The sequence below is a fragment of the Diadema antillarum genome, unplaced genomic scaffold (assembly GCF_040938485.1).
Source record: "Diadema antillarum isolate AM-2024a unplaced genomic scaffold, OU_Dant_1.0 scf00000121, whole genome shotgun sequence".
NCBI classification, from domain to species: Eukaryota; Metazoa; Echinodermata; class Echinoidea; order Diadematoida; family Diadematidae; genus Diadema; species Diadema antillarum.
Genome location: NW_027271010.1, coordinates 110,511 through 129,407, shown reverse-complemented (window position 1 = coordinate 129,407; position 18,897 = coordinate 110,511). Strand labels below are relative to the sequence as shown.

The following is an 18,897-nucleotide window of genomic DNA, read 5'->3' as shown; positions in this document are numbered from 1 at the left end:
GCCGACACGCTGTACTGCGCGGCCATTTTCCAACACCAGCTGTTGTTGTTGTTGTTGTTTTTTATAATTCGCAAACCCGTATCGCGCCCTCTCTCGGTAAAAACAATGTATTTCCTCTTTTTTGTTGTTGAAAAGTTCAGGGTCGGGGTTTTTTTTAGGGTCGGGCAGGTTACGCCAATACAACAATTTTTTTTTTTTTGCCTAAGCAACATTCTCTTTCATTCATCCAGCTCCAGGATATGTTTCATTGTTTAGATATTATGGGTAAATATTCAATAATTGTATTGAACTTTTTGATCAGATACATATATAGATACATTTTTTTTTTTTTAGCCATCCTCTTCTTTTCTTTGAAGGAGGAGGGGGGAGACTGAGCTTGAGTTGTGCCTTTGCCAGTCTATTTCATAATTGGGTAATTTAGTGATACTACCTGATCAAGTGACTGCCATAGGCTGATTGAAAAGAGAACATACTCTTAACTTTATGATATCTTTCTGCAATTATTTTTTGTGTCTGTGATGGTACAAACCCTCATTTTACCCTAATAGAAATCAGTTCAAAAGCATTCAAGTCCTTGAAGACAGGTTTTTGTTTGTTTGTTTGTTTGTTTGTTTTTTAGGTTTTCTGCAGTGCTGTCATTCCAAATCAATTGATATGTTTGGAAGCACTTTTAGCACTATGACAGCGCAGAGCATAACACGCATGGTATTTTGATTCAATACTGTGAACTGCTCTCTCTCTCTCCCCCTGTTTAGAGCCTTCCACAAGAGCTGAACAAGACATACGATATTGTCAAGCTGACCACACAGAGCCTGATGAAGTGCCACAAGATGGCCATCAATGCAGCTGGGAAGGCGGGACTGTCGGGTGCAACCATAGTTGACACAAAATACTCACACGGCGAAGTAAGCGTGTGTCTTCTTCACTTCTTCCCCTTGTGATATTGTACCTCATCTGTGTTAACCCGTTTGAAGTCTGGTCCTGAGTATATGTGGGTTGGTGTCTATGGGAAATGCACATTATAGCAAAATCAGCTTGTCCTCAACGGGTCAAGATGTTATTTATAATTGATCCATCATACTCATCTCGTCTGTGTCGTCAGTAATAAATCATTCTGCAGATGCCATCTGGCATCGAAATAGCCATTATTGGTCAAGCATGTGTTGAAGATTAAGTTTTCATATAACACCCAGTGTAGTAATGTGGATTGAAAATTGTCCTCACCCTTCTCATATTTGTGTTGAGTCCTTTTACTAAATAGACTTTTATGCCCTGAGACTGAATTATTCTTTTGTTATCTCGCCATTACATAAAAAGCAGAAATTGAATATAAGTATCTCTGAATATAAGTGCCATTTCTAATGACAATAGGCCCCCCTTTTTTTTTGTCTAGGAAGTGTATACCACATTTCTGTGACTTTCTGCTTTTCGACTTTAAAGAGACACTTAATTAACTAGTTCTCTGCATTTCGTGTACCGGGGGAACATTAGAAGATATGTTATGTAAACATACATTACTAACATCTGACGACACTACATGCCAACGGTCAACCTGTGTTCTATCATTTCCAGCATGTGGAGATTCATCTGAAATTCCTGGCATTCATCCTGCAAGAGGGGGCGCTGTATCTCCACTGGCATCGGGCAAAGGAACTCTGGGATACTCTCGTCGCCAACCCTGAGGCATGTGAATCAGACCGAGAGGTGAGACAATCCTTTGCCCACACCATGAAAATGAGCCAGTCTATGAAAATTTTGTGATGATTACTGAACAGGGATGCCAGTTTTCCGGCAATAGCCGGAATTCTGGCTTTTTCATATTTTGGTGTCCAATTTCCGGCTTCGTGATATTATTTCCGTCTGTGTGGGAAAGCCGGAAAACACGAGAAAGAAAGAAAGAAAAACGAAAAAATACGATCATCTAAACTTATGGGACATTCACTTTCACGATTTCCGTAGTATGTTTCGCATATACTTGGGCATGAGAATATCACAAAACGACTGTCCTGCAAAACTAGCGCGATGTTGCTGCTGCTAGCTGGCGGACATGCAACACGTGCGATGATAGCGATCGAACAGTGTGTGGTGTTTCTATGCGATGTACTACATGTATATGTGCGGTCGCGGTGCATGAATCATACTGCGCTCTCGCTATAGCTAGCTACAGCGCTGAGACGGTGTGGTGAGTTGATTGAGTCAGCTGAATGAAGCAAAACTACGGAGATACGAATTTTACAGCACTAGCACTTCTTTATTTTTGCTACAAATTCCTCTTTTTTTTTCTAGAATACGACCACATTATTGTCTGGAAAGCGTTATACCAGCACGTGCGATCGCGATCGAACAACGTGTGGTGTTTCTAGGCGATGTACTATATGTGCGGTGCATGGATCATGCTGCACTCTCGCTATAGCTAGAGCGCTGAGAGAGTATGGTGAGTCGATTGAGTCAGCTGAACAAGCAAAACTACGGAGTTTACGGCACTAGGACTTCTTTATTTTTGCTACAAATTCATTTCTCTGGATTAGATTTGAGGGAAGAAGAGCCCTCAGAAATGCTCAGATTGCACCAGAGAGCATCTAAGAACCCCAGAGCTTCCAGGGCCCTTGAGCAGGCCCTGGACCTCGGCCGAAGGGACTTCGCGCTTCACGCTCGTGATGTGCGCGAAGGCGCACATCAATTTCGTTCACAAAACAAATTTCCGGCCCAAGAGCAATTTGCCACTGGCATCCCTGACTGAATAAATGAATGTAGGAATTTCATTCATCCAACAGCAGCTACCATGCACAACTGTGTTATTGATCATATGAGAATGTGCATGCACAATATGGATGAATGAAAGGAAGCACTGGAAAGCTAGTCAAGTGTGGCATATTTTTGTCAAACCACCACTTCATTCATATTAAGTATATTTGTATTCATAGTTTTAGCTACATTTTTGTGCATGCATATCTGTAGCTAAGTCAGGAAATATTTCCTGTAGTATATACTACACACAGTGGTTGATTAGAGTCACATGCATGATGTGTTTATTTATGATTACCAGTTTTGATGATTCTGATGATACGTTCAATTGCTTAATATCTGTCAATGATGAAAATGTTGTTATCTAATGCATCGATGTCCATGTTTTGCATTTCTATTGATGCTGCTAACAGGATATTGATATACTGACAAGTGTCATGAGGAAATCATGAACAGGTTGTCATTAGTTTCCTCCAGTTTTATGTACATTGCGGCCACTCTGCTTTGCTTTCCAATGATCACTAGAATGAACACCATCTAAAATTGAGTCTATCACTTGTATGATAACTGGAGATAGCGTTCTGATGTCTGAGACTAGGAGAATCATTCATGGGTTGAGATGATACAAATGCATAATATTTCACAGTGGGGAAATTGTCCTGAATTTCACACTCGAATTAACCATTTGCGACAGTTATTATATACAAACATACCTGAGATGGGGGAATTTTGTACAAAAATGCTAACATCCATGAAATTACAGAATTTACATTTAAGCACATGAAATTACATTGAAATTGTCCCCATGCGAAAAATCAATCATGGAAAAGGTTCTGCTCTGTAATAGTTGTGATGATGGGTGTAGACTGTGCAATTGTGCACTGTGTAATTGTGCACCTGTAGAATCTAGCCCTGGTGTGTATGTCATCCCATCCCACCCCTCTAGACCTGCTTTGAGTGGTTCCGTCATGGGCTGACAGACCTTGAGGCCGACACCCAGCTGCAGCTCTTCAAGGACAAGCTGTTGCGGCTGGACCCCTCCCACCTCTCACACATGGGCTTCGACTGCCTGCGCGCCTTCTTCGAGTCCATCAACAACAACAACCACTGCTTGCGCAAGGCTGGTGGGGGACTGGTGAGTAAACCTTTGGGACCTTGTGACGTAATTTTTTTAATTTGATTTGATTTGATTTGATTTGATTAGACATGGACTGACTGGATATGACATGTTTTGATTGGAACTGATTGATAACTTGACTTCTAGTTGTGAATCCTTTACAGTCAGGATGAAGTTACAACAAGTTAATGAGGTCCCTCAACTTTTAAGTGTGAAATGTTAGGATGCAGAAATGCCATAATTTATGAATGTGAACAGGGCTCATCAGCAGTGGCCCAGTGGCCCGGGGCCACTAAAAATTGATTTTGGGCCACCATATTCCCAAAAGGCTGTATTTTGGTGGCCTAATTGAGCATTTAAGACTCAAAATGTTTTGTTATGTATCTGCGTATTTTAGGCCACTCCATTTCTTTGACGGGCCACCAAAATTTCACATTTGAAGATTTTAGTGGCCTGAACGGGCCAACAGAGTAAAAAGTTAGTGTCAAGCCCTAGTGAATTTTGCGGATGACAAGCATTGTCTTTGCTCGCATGAAATCACACAGATTGTGGAGAAACTAGAGCTGTTTGGACTGGACTACATGTGGAGGATAGTCTTAGAGTCATCCAATGAGTCCATAGCAGAGCTGGCCATCAGGCAGATTATGTGCATGTCATACACCAACCTGTCCCAGCGACTCAAGAAGGTGAGAATAACTTCTTTGTCTGTGGGTTAATTTTTTGGGGGTCACTTTTTTCACTTATTTCCCCATTCATCCATGTCAGTAGAGAAGGGGTATGAAGTTTATATGTGATGCTCGTAAAGCTTTTTCAAGTATAAGTGAAGGTAAATGCTTCCTCTCTGAGTATTCTGCTGATACAGATAGAATTTGTAGCTGGTATTTCAGTGATACATTGGCATATACAGTAATTGTCTTCATTTCCATCATTGACGGCCTCTGTGTAGTCCAAATTTGGCGAAAGACTTGTGTTGCTTGTGAAACTTGGTATTTAATCATCTTTGTACATTGTACCACAGGATGTTTTGGATCTTCACAAGCATTTCATCTCAGAGTGTTACAAGCGGCTCGGCCTTGCCTACATGGCGGTCAAGGGAACGGCTATGGCCGAGGCTGTCGCCATGGCCACCAAGACACTGACCGCGGCCACAGTTCCAGAGGCAGCCATTGTCCCTTCCCCATCCAGGTACTGCTTTGATCATACAGCTTGAAATAATGAGCAGTTAAATGTTGAGTTAAGTGAAACAGGGTTGTGACTCAACAGTGTTTTATTTTATTTTCCATGTGTATATTCCATATTTTAGCTACATTCATTTTGTCCCAGACCAGTCATTCCCAAATAAGAATGTACAGTGGCACTACTTGGTGATAAACTCCAGTTTACAATCATTGTATCTGTACTGTCACTGTACTTTGCTCTGTACTCTACACCCCACGTACGTATTTGGTTGATTGCATTGCCACACTGCGACAAAGAAGCAAAAGTACATATAAATCTCAAGGTTGAGAACAGAGCCTAAAGTTGGCATGTGTGGCACAAGAGGGGCACCTGTCTGGTAGATTGGAAGGAGTTACAGAATAGCAAGGAATCCTACCAAGAATTGGTAGTGTTTTCAGGACAATTCTCTGATTATGACATCATAATGCTCAATCTTACAAATTGTCAGGTGTGAAGTAAATCTCTCATGAAATCATTCTACTAGTTATACAACATTAATTGCCCTCACTAGAATGGCATTGCCCTTGTCTTCGACTCGGGCAGTACAGTTCTAGTTCAGGCAATAAATGTTTGTACCCCCTTAAGGTCAGTCCATATTGTATAATTATCATCATTATTATTATTACTATTATGTAATCCACCTCCATTTCTGGCCTCCAGGACGGGCAAGCTGCTAGAGATTGAGCGCCTGCTGCAGCTGGCCGAGACCTACGTGGTGACGGTGGAGGATCAGTTTACCTCTCCGCGCACCATCCTGCCCCATGGCGCCTCCTTCCAGGGTCATACCATCACCATGCACGTCGCCTGCACTGACGCCCACCGCACCGAGTTTGTCGTGGTGGTGAGTAACTGTCTGTGGCTTAGGGGAACGTAAAGTACATTATTCCTGTGGGTTTGAGATATTCTGTGTTTAGTGAGAGATACGACACTTCCTTCTTTTCTCGACAGGAAATATTGACAATGATTGATGTTGTATGATGTTAATGCTACCCACAAGATTGATTTTTAGAAGCACTAGCTGTTGTCTTGGGCATCAGTACAGAAATAGTGATAAAACTGTTAAAAGTGGACATTGTCTGTCCTCCATGCACAAACCTTTAGGTTAGTTTACAACAATTTTCTAAGATCTATGATCAGGTACAGTGCAATTGTTCACGACAGCAGTGTTATGTATGATTTATGTAATACTCTTTTTATAATTTCTTGACAAAGTAGTGATGAGCGTGCATATATAGAATAACATCCTAGATTTGTCTAAGCACAAATCAAATGATAAATGACCAATTTAGAATGCTATTTCATGCTGAAAAAGTTCTGTGCTAAGCATTGTTAAAAAAAAGGTGGGCAGAAATCCGTTCTACACCTCCTTGGTGAGATTTATAGCATATTTGTATTTTGTTGTTTTGGGGTGGTTGTTTTTTTCAAGCAAACCCCTAAATTATGCCCTTTGCAAGATGCTGTGTGACATGATGCGTTGTACATGTTATGTCTTTGTTTTGTAATAATGAAGGCGTGAAATGCACAAGATATGTCCTGTCATGCGAAAATCAAGATGCTCACAAAGTTCAGTAGTTCAAATAATGTTATGTCTCATACAATTTAGAATGATCCTTTCATTAGATGTGGGTACAGTTTTCTCTAAAAATTGTCAACAGTACAGATTACTGAATGAATTTGTGAAGTGTGTTTAGTATACAAGTGAGGAGCTGCTGATGTAGCTGCTCCTTTCCCTCAGGATCAAATGGATTTTGGGACGACCAAGGGAAGATGAAGTAGATAACCAGAGACCTGAACGTGATGGCGTGTGAATCTTATCGTCCACAATGTGTTCTGTGCACGCTTCTTCTTCTGTCTATAGGGACACAGTAATGAGACACTGCAGAGTGTGAGAAGCAAGATTGCCCAGCGGCTGAAGACGACACTGGACAATGTCCAGATTATGGCCAACGATAGACTGGTACGTTGTGAATGCTCTCTCCCTGTGTTCAACATGTGTGCTGAATGTGTTAGGAAGATTCATTCTGGTGGATGGATGGATAGATATTGGTTCCTAAACTGTTGGTGGCACATACATGAGAACTGGTGCCGACTGTTCATAGCCTCATATAGTTCAGATGTCAGTACACTGTCAACTCTGCTGACATACATTTGTAAAACTTGAATCGGTTCTCCTTAGGACATTTCTAAACTCCAACTGCTTTAAATTTGCTTTTGTCGCTGTGTACTGTAAAAGTGGATATTTTTGCACGACTAATTTCTCACCCTCGGCTGGGTAAGATGAGTTTCGTGTGCGTTTTTAATTCCGCGGAATCAAGACATCAACTGCTGGAACATATGGCATGCAAAAATATTAGGGTGCTTTTATTTTCGCGCTAGTTTCTGGTTGCACAAAATGCGTGAAAATTTCAACACCATGAAAATTTCCTCTTTTACAGTACAACAAAAAAAAATGAAAAATTGTCAGGATGATTCCACAGTAGCACAAATCCTCTTGAACTTCAAGAGAAGTCTAGGAACTGATAATGTGTTAGGAATCTGAGTGACTTCAAGTTCCAGTCCAGGCAAGCACAGACTGGACCTCTAGTAAGCCATCCACTCACATATTGTGTCCTCCAATGCAGATGGTGACGACCAAAGACCAGAAGCTGCTGTCCGAGCTCGAGTTTGATGAGGAACAGGACCTCAGCGTCAAGCTGCACGTACCGGTCATATCATCCGTTGGCAGCAGTGCCAGGATAGATGACGTAAGTCTGGTCTATAAGAAATAATAGAAATGTTAAACTGGGTTGTTGTTGGGTATGAGTTTTCTTCAAGAATACCCACTTTTAGGTATGAGTTTTTCTTCACTTCTGCTCGATAATCTCTTGCTTTCATTTTTTTTTTTTTTTTTTTGGGGGGGGGGGTCGTGTTTTTGTGGGATGTTGTGTTTGTGTGGGTTGTTTTTTTTTTTTTTTTTTGGTGGGAGTGTATATTTTTTATGTAAGTAGGTTGCTACTTTGTAGAACCCTTGTGTTGCATGTATTATTCCAGCCCCTCCCACAACATTCACCCCCACAAAAAACAACAACATAACTTAGTTGACAGATAGACATGATATGCATACACACGAAGGAGTAGCCCAGATACAGGGATTTGATAGAAAAATGTGTTTGAAGTATCCACTCTTCTTCTTAGTGTACAAAGGCAAGCCACAACCAGCTCTACTTTCAGAAACATATCAGTCTTTTCCTCAGGACCCTTGGAGGTGCCATGTCAGCATCCTTCAATTATGCGAACAGAATTTGCACTCAAGATTTGTTTCAAGAACGGCATTTCTGTAGTGAGAGGTACATTGTACAAGTTCAACCATACAAAAACTCTGATGCATGATGGGATAGGTGTTCCATCCAAGGGAAATAAAGGCATAGTAAACCAAGGCAAAAGCACATCAGTGCAGTTGCCTAGGCATGATCATTCGGTTGTATGTTTGACTGTTTGTATTTTATTTGTTTTTGTTTTGCTTTAGTTTTTTTTTTTTTTTTTTTAATTCTCTTCCAACTCCAGTGCAGAAAAAGGAATATAAACATTGACTCCTCTTTCTGTCTCCTCACAGTTTACATCCACCACTGATCATAAATTCATGAAGCGATGCTATGTTTTGTCCCCCACAGAACATGGGATCCTATGGCCACTCCCACGCATCGGAGCTGGAACGCTCGTTGCCCGGCGTAGTCATGGCAACAGGAGGCCAGGTCTTTGAGATGCTGTATCAGCTGGCCGAGCTGGATGAGCCCAGGTATGAATCACTTTCATTTAAGGCAGGTTTTATTTCACCTATGTGAAAACAGCTTGGGTATATGACACTGATGTTTTCAGAGGGGGTGCTACACCTACACGTACATTTACATTTTCTCTCTCTACAGTGGCACAACCTTCGGTTGGGGTCTATTACCACTGCTTGCAAGCCCAGATGTCATGTTCCCCACGGAAACTCATTGAACACTTTCAAAAACAAAACATAGCCTTCTGTGAATAACACAAGAAGAAGATTGTTAATGACAGGAAATGGATCACTTTGCTCGTACTATTTCAGAGTGCTGTGAAACAAATGAGAGATTTACCTCATATATTGATACATGTGGAAATTAAAATTTAAAGCCCGCGGCACACTGTATGTGGTCCGACATGTTGAATTTCTGTGACTGGTCATGGGCTTTCAGCCATTCACAATACAGTAAGATGCAAGCGCACGCAGTGCCCGCTGCATGCACTGTAATACTCATTGGTAAAATGTACTGAAGACAGAACAGTTGTAAGCCTACTCGTAAGGTCAGGTCATATAGTGTGCGTTGGCAGGTCGTACGACTGGGTCTTATGGTGCTAAGGTCGTATAGTCGTGAGTCATATAGTGTGCGGAGGCTTATGTTTCACCATGAGATGAAAACGAGTAGGTAAAAAATATATGTTTGTATAATCCTTTACCATAGACAAATTTGAGTGAGCAAATGTTGAAACCATTGTTCAAATGACCTAAATAATATCACTGTCTCCTATATCTCTCTTCTCTTTCTCTCTCCACATTACTGAGCAGGATTACCGAGAGAGTACGCAAGCTTCTCATGATGATACCAACTGACCCGTCGGTGCCAGAAGCCCTTGACTCCATTTGTAGACAGGTACATGACATGAGTTGCTGTTGAGCACTCGGCACACAGAGCTGCCAGTCGTTACTTTTTGCAGCGCTTTGTACTGTTTTTCGCCAAAGAGACTACAGATTTTATTGTATTACTATGCATGTCTGCTGCAGGAAAGGTGAAAATATTGTTTTTCTACCAGAGATATGCCCTTGTAGCCATATTCTGCAATGCTTTCTCATTTTGGACCTACCCCTGCTGCTATTGCTAAGTAGTGTCCTTCACGTCAGTTCATGCCAGTGTAATTGACTCGTGAAGGGTGTTTTATATTCAGATGTAACCTCTCTTCATTAAAATTTCTGAAACAGATTATGTAATTGTCCTTGTTTGAAATTGCCAATTTTGAATTCAAAGATTGTTTTATTGCCTCAGATCTTGCTAAAACAATTTGTGAATAATCTTTAGGTGGATTTCTGATGATGCTTGGCCCAGGTATGTTTCATAAGGCATACATAATTATGCTGAGTGAGTTTGGGCGAAGTACCTCAGGGTCAAAGTTCACTTGTCTTTGGCGATAAATGCCATTTCAAACCTACAATGTATATATAAGGAATGTCCACTGATAGTGTAGATTGGCAGGAATAAGAAGTAAATAGGCAGTTATTTGCATGAAATGACAGTTGGGATAGATCATTAGCAATAAGTTATAGACTACTAGTAAACTGACCTTTCTTTAATACGTCTATGACCTACCCCCCCCCCCCCCCCACCCACACATGTGTGCACAAACTTTTTAGTTTGTATTCTTTATTTGAATTTTGTTTGATATTTACAAAATCGTACAAACACATACACACATTGCTAAAATACAAGCTAAGCTTTTTTTATTTTGATAACTTCTATTTGGATACATCAGGGTTCTGAGAGCATTACAAGTCTTTCAGGAGACCCGTCTGGATCAGAGACCAGCACCAAGGACTCCTCCAGGGCCACCCTAGAGGGCCTGTTTCGTGCCAACAATGTGCATGGCATGTCGGCCTTCCGTGTTCTCTACAATCTTGAGGTAAATATTGCGCAGTTCTCTGTGATTGGAGATTCCGTGATATGCCACTACTTTTTTTCCTGTCACAGCTTTTAGAGAAGTAGTTATTAAACAGCGATTTTCACTCTTTGGTAACTACTGCACTCATCTGTATAAATACGAATGGAAGAAATGAATCTGAGTATCAGATGTTATTCATAGACATAGATTTTCTTGATCATTTCTACCAATGATGGCAGGAAAACTAGCGAAGTGATCACAAGTCATTGCTGTATTTCACATGAGTGTTGACTCTTTCGCTGTGAATAAGATAAGAAGTTGCCATAAAAATGGATGAAATGGTGTCGCAATACAGTGCTGATTCCTGTAAGGTGATAATCGACAGTACAGATTAGAAACGGGATATGTTGTGCAGTCATGTGAAGTACTCTCATCTAATGTTTAATTCAAAAGTTGTGGATTTCCCTACCATCAAAAGTGAGTGTAAGGTATAAAAACGAAATCATTGTGAATGAATTAATGAACAAATGAAGATTAGATGATATGTCTCAGTGATGTAACTTCACTATCACTTATCTTCATAGTGTCTTATCCATCTCTCCTGCCCAGGTGCTTAGTAGCAAGCTGATGCCCTCCATGCAGGAGGACATTGGCACCCAGACCAGTGCCCAGAACTTTCGGGAGAGCTTCCTGAACACAGGCGGCCTGAGCCTAGTCATCAACGTCCTGCAGAGGGACTCCATCCCACAGGAGGTGGATGGTGAGACGCGCAGGGGGTGCTACTCCATCTGTCTCCAGCTGGCCAGGTAGAGGGCGCTTTTGCACTCAACTTTTGCCAACTAACACTCAAAGGGCACTTTATGTAGATGGAGATTGGCGAGGGTGGCAGGGGTGGTGGAGAAACGTACATGATGACTTATCAGAAGGAATTGAAAATGCTATTATTGGCGGAGGTTGTGCTAATAATTCTCCCAAAGTAGCATTTCAACCCAGGAGACTTAGTTTATGTTGTGTATCCCTGATAACAAAAGTCACCTTCTGTTATATACTATTCCCTCATCACCCCCCCCCCCCCCCCCCCCCCCCCTGTTACATCTAAGAACACTGGTTGATTTATAAGTCTCTTCAGTTTTGGAAAATCCAGGAGAGGGAGATGTGAGATGGTATTGGTGTGTATCCAAGTCTCTCAAATCGGAGTCTGTAGGCAGGCTCTTTTAGCCCTTAACCATGCCAGGGATATTTGGCAGTGTGCATGACACTGCCTTCTGTGCCAATCACACCTGAAGCACACAGAGAGTTGACAGTAAACCACACCCTCAACATGCCCTGCTTTCAAAATTTTTTCCAAACCATTGGCAACTATATGTAGCTCCTCTACCTTCTTCAATTTTACTTTCCTCCGATGACTGTTGTCACCTCGCAGGTTCCTGCTGTGCGGTCAGACCACCACCGACCTGAAGGAAAGTGACCTCTCACTGAACGACAGCAGCGTCTTCGAGGCCTCGGCCACCGACTCCTCGGCCATCTTCTCCTCCAGCTACGGCAGCTCACCCCGCAAGATGAGCCTGGTGGAGCGCATGTCCAGCGTGGAGGCCAGCGGGGACCTGGCCAACCGGGAGGGCACGTCGGTGGCCAGAACGGTCATCCAGGTGGGTCAAGGCTCCCTAGGACTACTCTTCCTTTAGAATGCACTGACCACAAACTGGGAGCAAACTCAAAAGTATTTCAACATGTTATTTGTTATTTTTTTTCTATTTGTACAAATGAAATTCATTATGACCAATCAGCAACATTGTCATCATAGCTGAGAAAAAGACATTAACTTGCTATTCTGTTCCATAATTTACAATATTGATGCCAAGCATATTTAATATGAATTTCATTCGGATACAAACTCTATTAGAGAGGAACACTTCTAGAAGATGCAAGACTATGTACCCATTTCTAAGAGCCACATGTAAATGTTCCAGCTAACCAGTGGCGGGAAGGAAACAAAAACCGATTACAAACTAATGATGAAGTCAGTGTTTTCTCAAGTCTGGTTCTGAACAGCATGAATGCCCAGTTGGCATGTTTCATTTTTCCTTTCTTCCCAGTCAACAGTGTCCGTCATTCTTTCAGTGCTCAAAATTGCATGTCCAGACTGTAAATACTCGTGCTACACATAAAACGACAAAAGCAAAAACAAAAAAACAATTCGTAAAAGGATTGTGATATGCAATCAAAAAGATTCCCCGCAGCAATACATATAGTTGACATGTGTTTGCTGTATTTAAACTTCAACTACAGACCATGAACTCCAACGACTTCACTTCCATGGTGACGTGTTTGATGAGAGTGACTTGGGCAGCCGCCGCTGGTAACCTACGCCTTGCCAACACTAGCCAGCCCATCAAGGAGGTACCCGGCGGTGGGTTCGCCACTGGCCTGGGCAGACGGAGCAGGCATAGCAGTGCAGGTAACGTGTCTGTGTGTGTCAGTAATGCATTAACCTGTCTGTCTGTCAGTATGTGTGTGCATGTATGGGTTAATGTTTGTGTGTGTGGGTGTGGATACTTTTGTACAAAGATGCATTGTGTGTGTGTGTGTGGTTGTGCGTGCATGTTTGTATCCATCTATCTGTCTGTCTGTGTGGCTCTGTCTGTCTGTGTTTGTGTCTGTTTGTAAGCATGCCTGAGGGAGTTGTGGTGTATGAATATGCCACACTTTACTGTGCCTTCCTGTTGAATAACTAGCTCTACCATCAATCTGCACAGACAAGATGTTAACCTTCTCTGTTTCCATAACAATATGAAAATGGATAGCTTCTTGAGACACATTTTTGGTGCTATTTTGTCGGATATGACAGTTGTGTTTCCTCAAGCAACCCTGCCAAACTTCTCCCTCATGCAAGCAGTAAAGTTCACATCCATTTCAAGGCCAACTATCCAGCGAATATTAAGCAAAATAGTCCAAGGTTTTATTTTGAGGCAGCCACAGTTAACCTTGCTAGGAGACATTTTGTGAAATATTTGATAGTTACATGTGCCAACCTACACCACACTCCCATTACTAAAAGTGAGCCTTGCCCTTTTTTGTTCCTGTTTGTTTTTTCCTTACAGGGAGCACCACGAGTAACTCCAGTCATGACAGCGAGTCACTACACGCTGGGATCTGCCTCACTGCCCCCGAGGTGACGGCCAAGGATGCAGCCATAGCCAGGGAGGCCCTGGAACTCCTCGTGGCCTGCCTCCAGCTCCGGACCCACAATCTCAGTGAGGAACCAGTCTAGGAAGAACTTAAATTCACATCAATTTTATTTCCAATATCAAAGAAAACAATGTAAAAAATCCAGATACAACAATTACAATAAATCAATGTAATAAAAAATATGTTAACATACATCTGAAATCAGAAAAAGAAAATGAGTGAATGCATAATCTATATGAAACTAGGGTTAGTTCAAGCAATATCAACACGTATATGAAACTCTTTGTTCAAAATGATTATGCTGTTAGAAAAGAGAGGCCTTGAAAAGCAAATAGAATTAATCCATCATTTTACTGAGGGAGCAACAAAAGAGAGCAGTTTTATTCGTTGACAAATTCGTTGAGAAATTATAAATTGGAGTGACTTGCTGTTTGTTATTTATGTGATCTGCATACTTCACAACACCTTGCCAGCTCTTGCTCTTCAGAATAGTAATGATGTAATTTGAGCTTCTGACAGAAGAGAAAAGTTTATGTAGAGTAGAATCATCAAAATATCCATGGGGCCACAAAACTCATAAGAGTGTTAGGTCTGTGAAAGTGCAGTCTGGTTGGAATGGAACATCAATATGGCACCTGATATGTTAGTCAATGAGGACTTGTAGAAATTCACAAAACCTGTGAATAGGCAATCCTTTAAATCCATCTGTATATCTATCTATCTGTCTCTCTCATTCTATATGTTTGTCTGTCTGTCTGTCTATCTATCTATCTATCTATCTATCTATCTATCTATCTATCCATGCATCCATCTATCTATCCATCCATCCATCCATCTATCTATCTGTCTACTGTTATCCTTGCTCATCCAACCTGCCTCCTGCATACAGCTTCCTTCTACACCCTGCCCGGCGTGGACGACTTCATCATTGACATCCTGCTGGCCTCACCCCATCCTGAGGTCCGGTGTGCTGCCTTGGACCAGCTGTTCACCCTCACCTGTACCAGTGTGAGCAATGAGGGCGTACGCATGCTGCACCCCCGGGACTTTGTCCTGCAAGTCCTGCTGCAGGCCCGCGTTCCCCTCTGGACCTCCAGTTCCCTTGTCAGGGGGGCCAACCACAGGTAAAGGCCCATCCCCCTTCTCTTCCCCCCTCCTTCCCCGTCTCGCCCCTCCCTTCCCTCTGACTCTTGCTCATTCCTTGTGCATTAGTACAAGGGATCTGAGAGACTTTAAATCATTTGCCGACAGTAAAATGACAGTAAACACAGGATGGGGCTTTTGCTAGGTTCATGATCACAATTCAGTTCCATTAATTGATTGACCTTTAATTTTTTTTTACTTTCATACTATTTCATATCTTTTGATTTCTTTGCATTTATTTTGATTTTCTTGGATTTTATTTTCATTAGTTGATGACATATCATTCAAGTTAGCCATGTTGTTCTTCTTACCTGGAATTTGCTCATTTGGTGGTAGAGTACATTCAGTGTTTGATGTTGTGAACGAGCTGTTGGCAGGGTTCCTAAAAGATTTTTTTTTTTTCATATTTTTTTGGAATAACACACTGTGTGTTCATGTGTTTCAGTGTTTTGAAAACACCACCCCTCCATAGTGTACCAGACAATGCAGATGGAGTACATATATCCTCATTGTACACTGTCCCATTGATATTTGGTATGTGTTTTCGTTTGTGTAGCAGAACTGACCATGAAATTCCATCCAAGATGCTAAACCTTTCTGGGCTTAAATATTCTTTCCTTTGCACTAGAATTCTGAACCAGTGTTCACAGTACTTTGAGCTGAGATGTCGACTTCTCGAGGGTCTAAGAGGTAAGACTAGAAGGCCTGTAGATTTGTGGAGTCGTTTAGTTTTGTTGTTGTTGTTGTTGTTTTGTTTCGACATGTTGGCATCCCCTTTAAACAAGTATTTGGGTTTACGTGGTGTGTAGTGCAGTAATTTAAGTTGTATTCATTGGTCATACGCACCAAAAGTTTTAATGAAATGTTAAAGAGACAACCATAGTACAATGACCACAGTATTTGGAAAATGAGGATTGGCAATTGTGAACTCCGTATAGTTGATATACTGAAATATACATTGTACTTCTATAGAAATTCAGTCTGATGAAAAAGTTTGTGCGACTGCGAATAGACTTCCATTTGTGCATGTACTTTAGCATGGGTTATGAGTTATTCAAAGTGCTTCCAGGGAATGGGACACTCAATTTACCTCAGTTTACGATATAAAACAGCTTTTTGTCATTTTATATATCAAAGAGAAATGTGTTTTTCCAGCAAGTAATAACTTTCTTTCTCTCACTTTTTCATGCAGAAGGTCATGAATATTTGTAAAATGCATCTAATTTGTCTTGCAAATAGCAGATGTTCAACTCACATATACTTCATGATGATTGATGGGGTGGATTTTGTTATATTATATATCACAGAATTCCCAGAAATGCTAAAAGGTTATAAGGGACTGATGAAATGTGACTGATTTCTGTGTTTCACACACCAGTGGGCTCGCAAAAGCCCCTGAAGGTGAACCCGATGTCCATGCTGGGAGACGAGATTGACTGGCTGCACAACTTTGAGCCATGCGACTCAGAGGACCTCAACCTGGGTGCCACCGACAACAACCTGGTTGCCGGTCACCTCCACCTCATCCGCACCCTACTGACCTGTGAGGGCGTGGACAAGAGGAAAATTGGTAAATTTTTGTGCTGATGATGATAACGATAATAGCTCATAACACATACTGTAAAAGCTGTTATATTTGTTAGGGTACAATTTTTTGCAAATTTCACAAATCAATGTAATAAGTTTTTGCATTTTGAATGAAGGTCCCTTTCTTGTGTGAAGATTTGAAGTGGTCCTGTCACAAAGTGTGGAGCAAGCAGATTAAGTTTGCTCATCCTTTGTAACAATGGAGACATAATTGTTCTGATCATTTTTTAATTTTTTAAAACCATTTTCACACCAGAAGTGGGCAACGTACATGGTCTATTGTCTTTATAACTGCTGTGATCAAACGTGGAAATATTGGAGCTTTCACTTTGCTGTGTGTTAGATGTACAGAACATCATCCAAAGGATCTTGTTGGCTAAAGGGGAGAAAAGGGTGTAGAATAGATCTTATGCTTTTTTTAGTCTTGTAAGGAGCATGTTGGGCTTTTTTGTTTGTTTGTTTATTTGTTTATTTGTTTTGATATGGTTTTGACTTTCATGTCAGTGTGAGCAGGTAACATACCATGGAGGCAAATCACTGGTTAATTTTGGTAAAGTGAAATGCATATTTTGGGGAATTACCATAATATTATCTGAGATACATTGTAGCAATATATGAATTGATAGATCTACTAAAGTTGAGTCTGGAATAGTGATGCGAGGCTCATAATACACCTCCTACATTTTCCACAGGTGATAGACTCCTCAACAGTCTTTTGAACGAGTACCTCTTCCCAGCCTCTCGACTAGTCATGAGCCAAGGACAGAACCATGAAAAGGCAGACCTGAGGAGAGACTACAATTCAAAGTGAGTCCACTTTGGATCTTGTTAGTTTGTACTGTAAGCCATCACTCCACTGCATCTTTCCACTTACTGTGTGCGCTTGTCTGTGTGTATTTTTGTGTTTGTATCATGTATCATTACACATGCACCATGAAACCTGTCCCACTTATATAAAGTTTTCTTTAGACTGCATGAGCATTTATACTTTGCAAATAATGTTTGTTCATTTTGTTTTGTTTTTCATATCCTGCTACAGTATTCATTATCCATTTTCAGTCTTTGAACTTTGGGTCAACCTTGCTGTGTTTGACAGTAAATTCAAATTCATATTGTGCCCTTAACCCGTTGAGGACGGACTGATTTTGCTACAACACGCATCTCCCATAGACGCCTGCCCGAGTATACTCGGGACTCGTCCTCAATGGGTTAAAGTTTGGCTCAGACAGGTAGCAGAGCATTTTGTGTTTTTAATGTATCTTCACAGTATCCCAGTACCTGGTCAATGTGGTATGCAGAAGGCATATTATCAAAAGTAAGTACATGTTGCAAATCAGAAGTTAAAGAAAAGAAAAAGGTTAAATTCGGCGAAATATATTTGAGATATATATTATCTTCCTCTAATGTTTACTCAGCAGCTCACCTCATATTGTACTCCAAAAAAATGCTTACAATATTGAACATATTGTATCATATAATCAAGCAAATTTGGGTCATTCAGGTACAGGGACTTAACTTTTTTCTTTCTTTTTTTTCTCTCTTTCAATCTCTGATTCTTTTCTCACTGTGTGATACAACTAAATGCACTGCCCTATGTATGCAAGATCTGGTAGAATGGTTTAAAGTAATGACAAAAACAAAAATGATTTGAAGAGGATGAATTGTCCAATTTGCATATAGTGTGTGTGTGCGGATTGACTTGTCCAATTTGCATAAAGTGTGTGTGCGGATTGACATTTTTCATTGCAAACTTTGAGTTTGTCGTCTCCGTATTAATCACCAATGATTCATTCAAGGATGAGAATTGCGCATGCATTTCCTAGAGAGAGCACTATTTTTTTCCGTCTTTGTTATGATAGTCCTTAAAAAAGAATGTTTGTTGTGTTTTTGATAAATGGTCAATGTGTATTATGGACATGTTTTGGACATTGTTTATGTGACCCCAAATTTGCTGAACCTTTGATGTTCCCCCATAAGGAGAAATGCAAAATCATCAGAAGTTTGATAGATTCAGAAGCACACATTTCAATCGACTGCATAACACATACATAATGAAAAACAAAAATGACTCATGGTGCTATAAATCTGCCTTTGTATGGACTCTTTCTGGAGACAAGTGGCATTTCCAGATATTTTCTCCTGCTTAGACTTTTGACAAGAGCATCAGCTGACATCTCAATGATAATTTCCCTCTTTGTTTCATTTAATGGTGTACTTGGCATATTTCTGATTTCATGTCTCAC

The 18,897-nt window shown here is 40.9% G+C and overlaps 1 protein-coding gene across 1 annotated transcript in view; it reads left to right on the top strand.

The window, feature by feature from the left end:
• Positions 1-18,897, top strand: part of LOC139720095 (ubiquitin carboxyl-terminal hydrolase 24-like) — a 53,623-nt gene that overhangs the window by 14,139 nt on the left and 20,587 nt on the right. Inside the window, exons 14-32 of the mRNA XM_071631464.1 lie at positions 756-905; positions 1,573-1,704; positions 3,692-3,880; positions 4,408-4,548; positions 4,881-5,047; positions 5,741-5,921; positions 6,939-7,037; positions 7,702-7,824; positions 8,731-8,855; positions 9,651-9,735; positions 10,610-10,756; positions 11,345-11,541; positions 12,159-12,384; positions 13,025-13,193; positions 13,837-13,989; positions 14,814-15,048; positions 15,696-15,757; positions 16,446-16,637; positions 17,347-17,461. Of these exons, the coding sequence (XP_071487565.1) occupies positions 756-905; positions 1,573-1,704; positions 3,692-3,880; positions 4,408-4,548; positions 4,881-5,047; positions 5,741-5,921; positions 6,939-7,037; positions 7,702-7,824; positions 8,731-8,855; positions 9,651-9,735; positions 10,610-10,756; positions 11,345-11,541; positions 12,159-12,384; positions 13,025-13,193; positions 13,837-13,989; positions 14,814-15,048; positions 15,696-15,757; positions 16,446-16,637; positions 17,347-17,461 (2,888 nt within the window). The remainder of the gene's footprint in view (positions 1-755; positions 906-1,572; positions 1,705-3,691; positions 3,881-4,407; positions 4,549-4,880; positions 5,048-5,740; positions 5,922-6,938; positions 7,038-7,701; positions 7,825-8,730; positions 8,856-9,650; positions 9,736-10,609; positions 10,757-11,344; positions 11,542-12,158; positions 12,385-13,024; positions 13,194-13,836; positions 13,990-14,813; positions 15,049-15,695; positions 15,758-16,445; positions 16,638-17,346; positions 17,462-18,897) is intronic.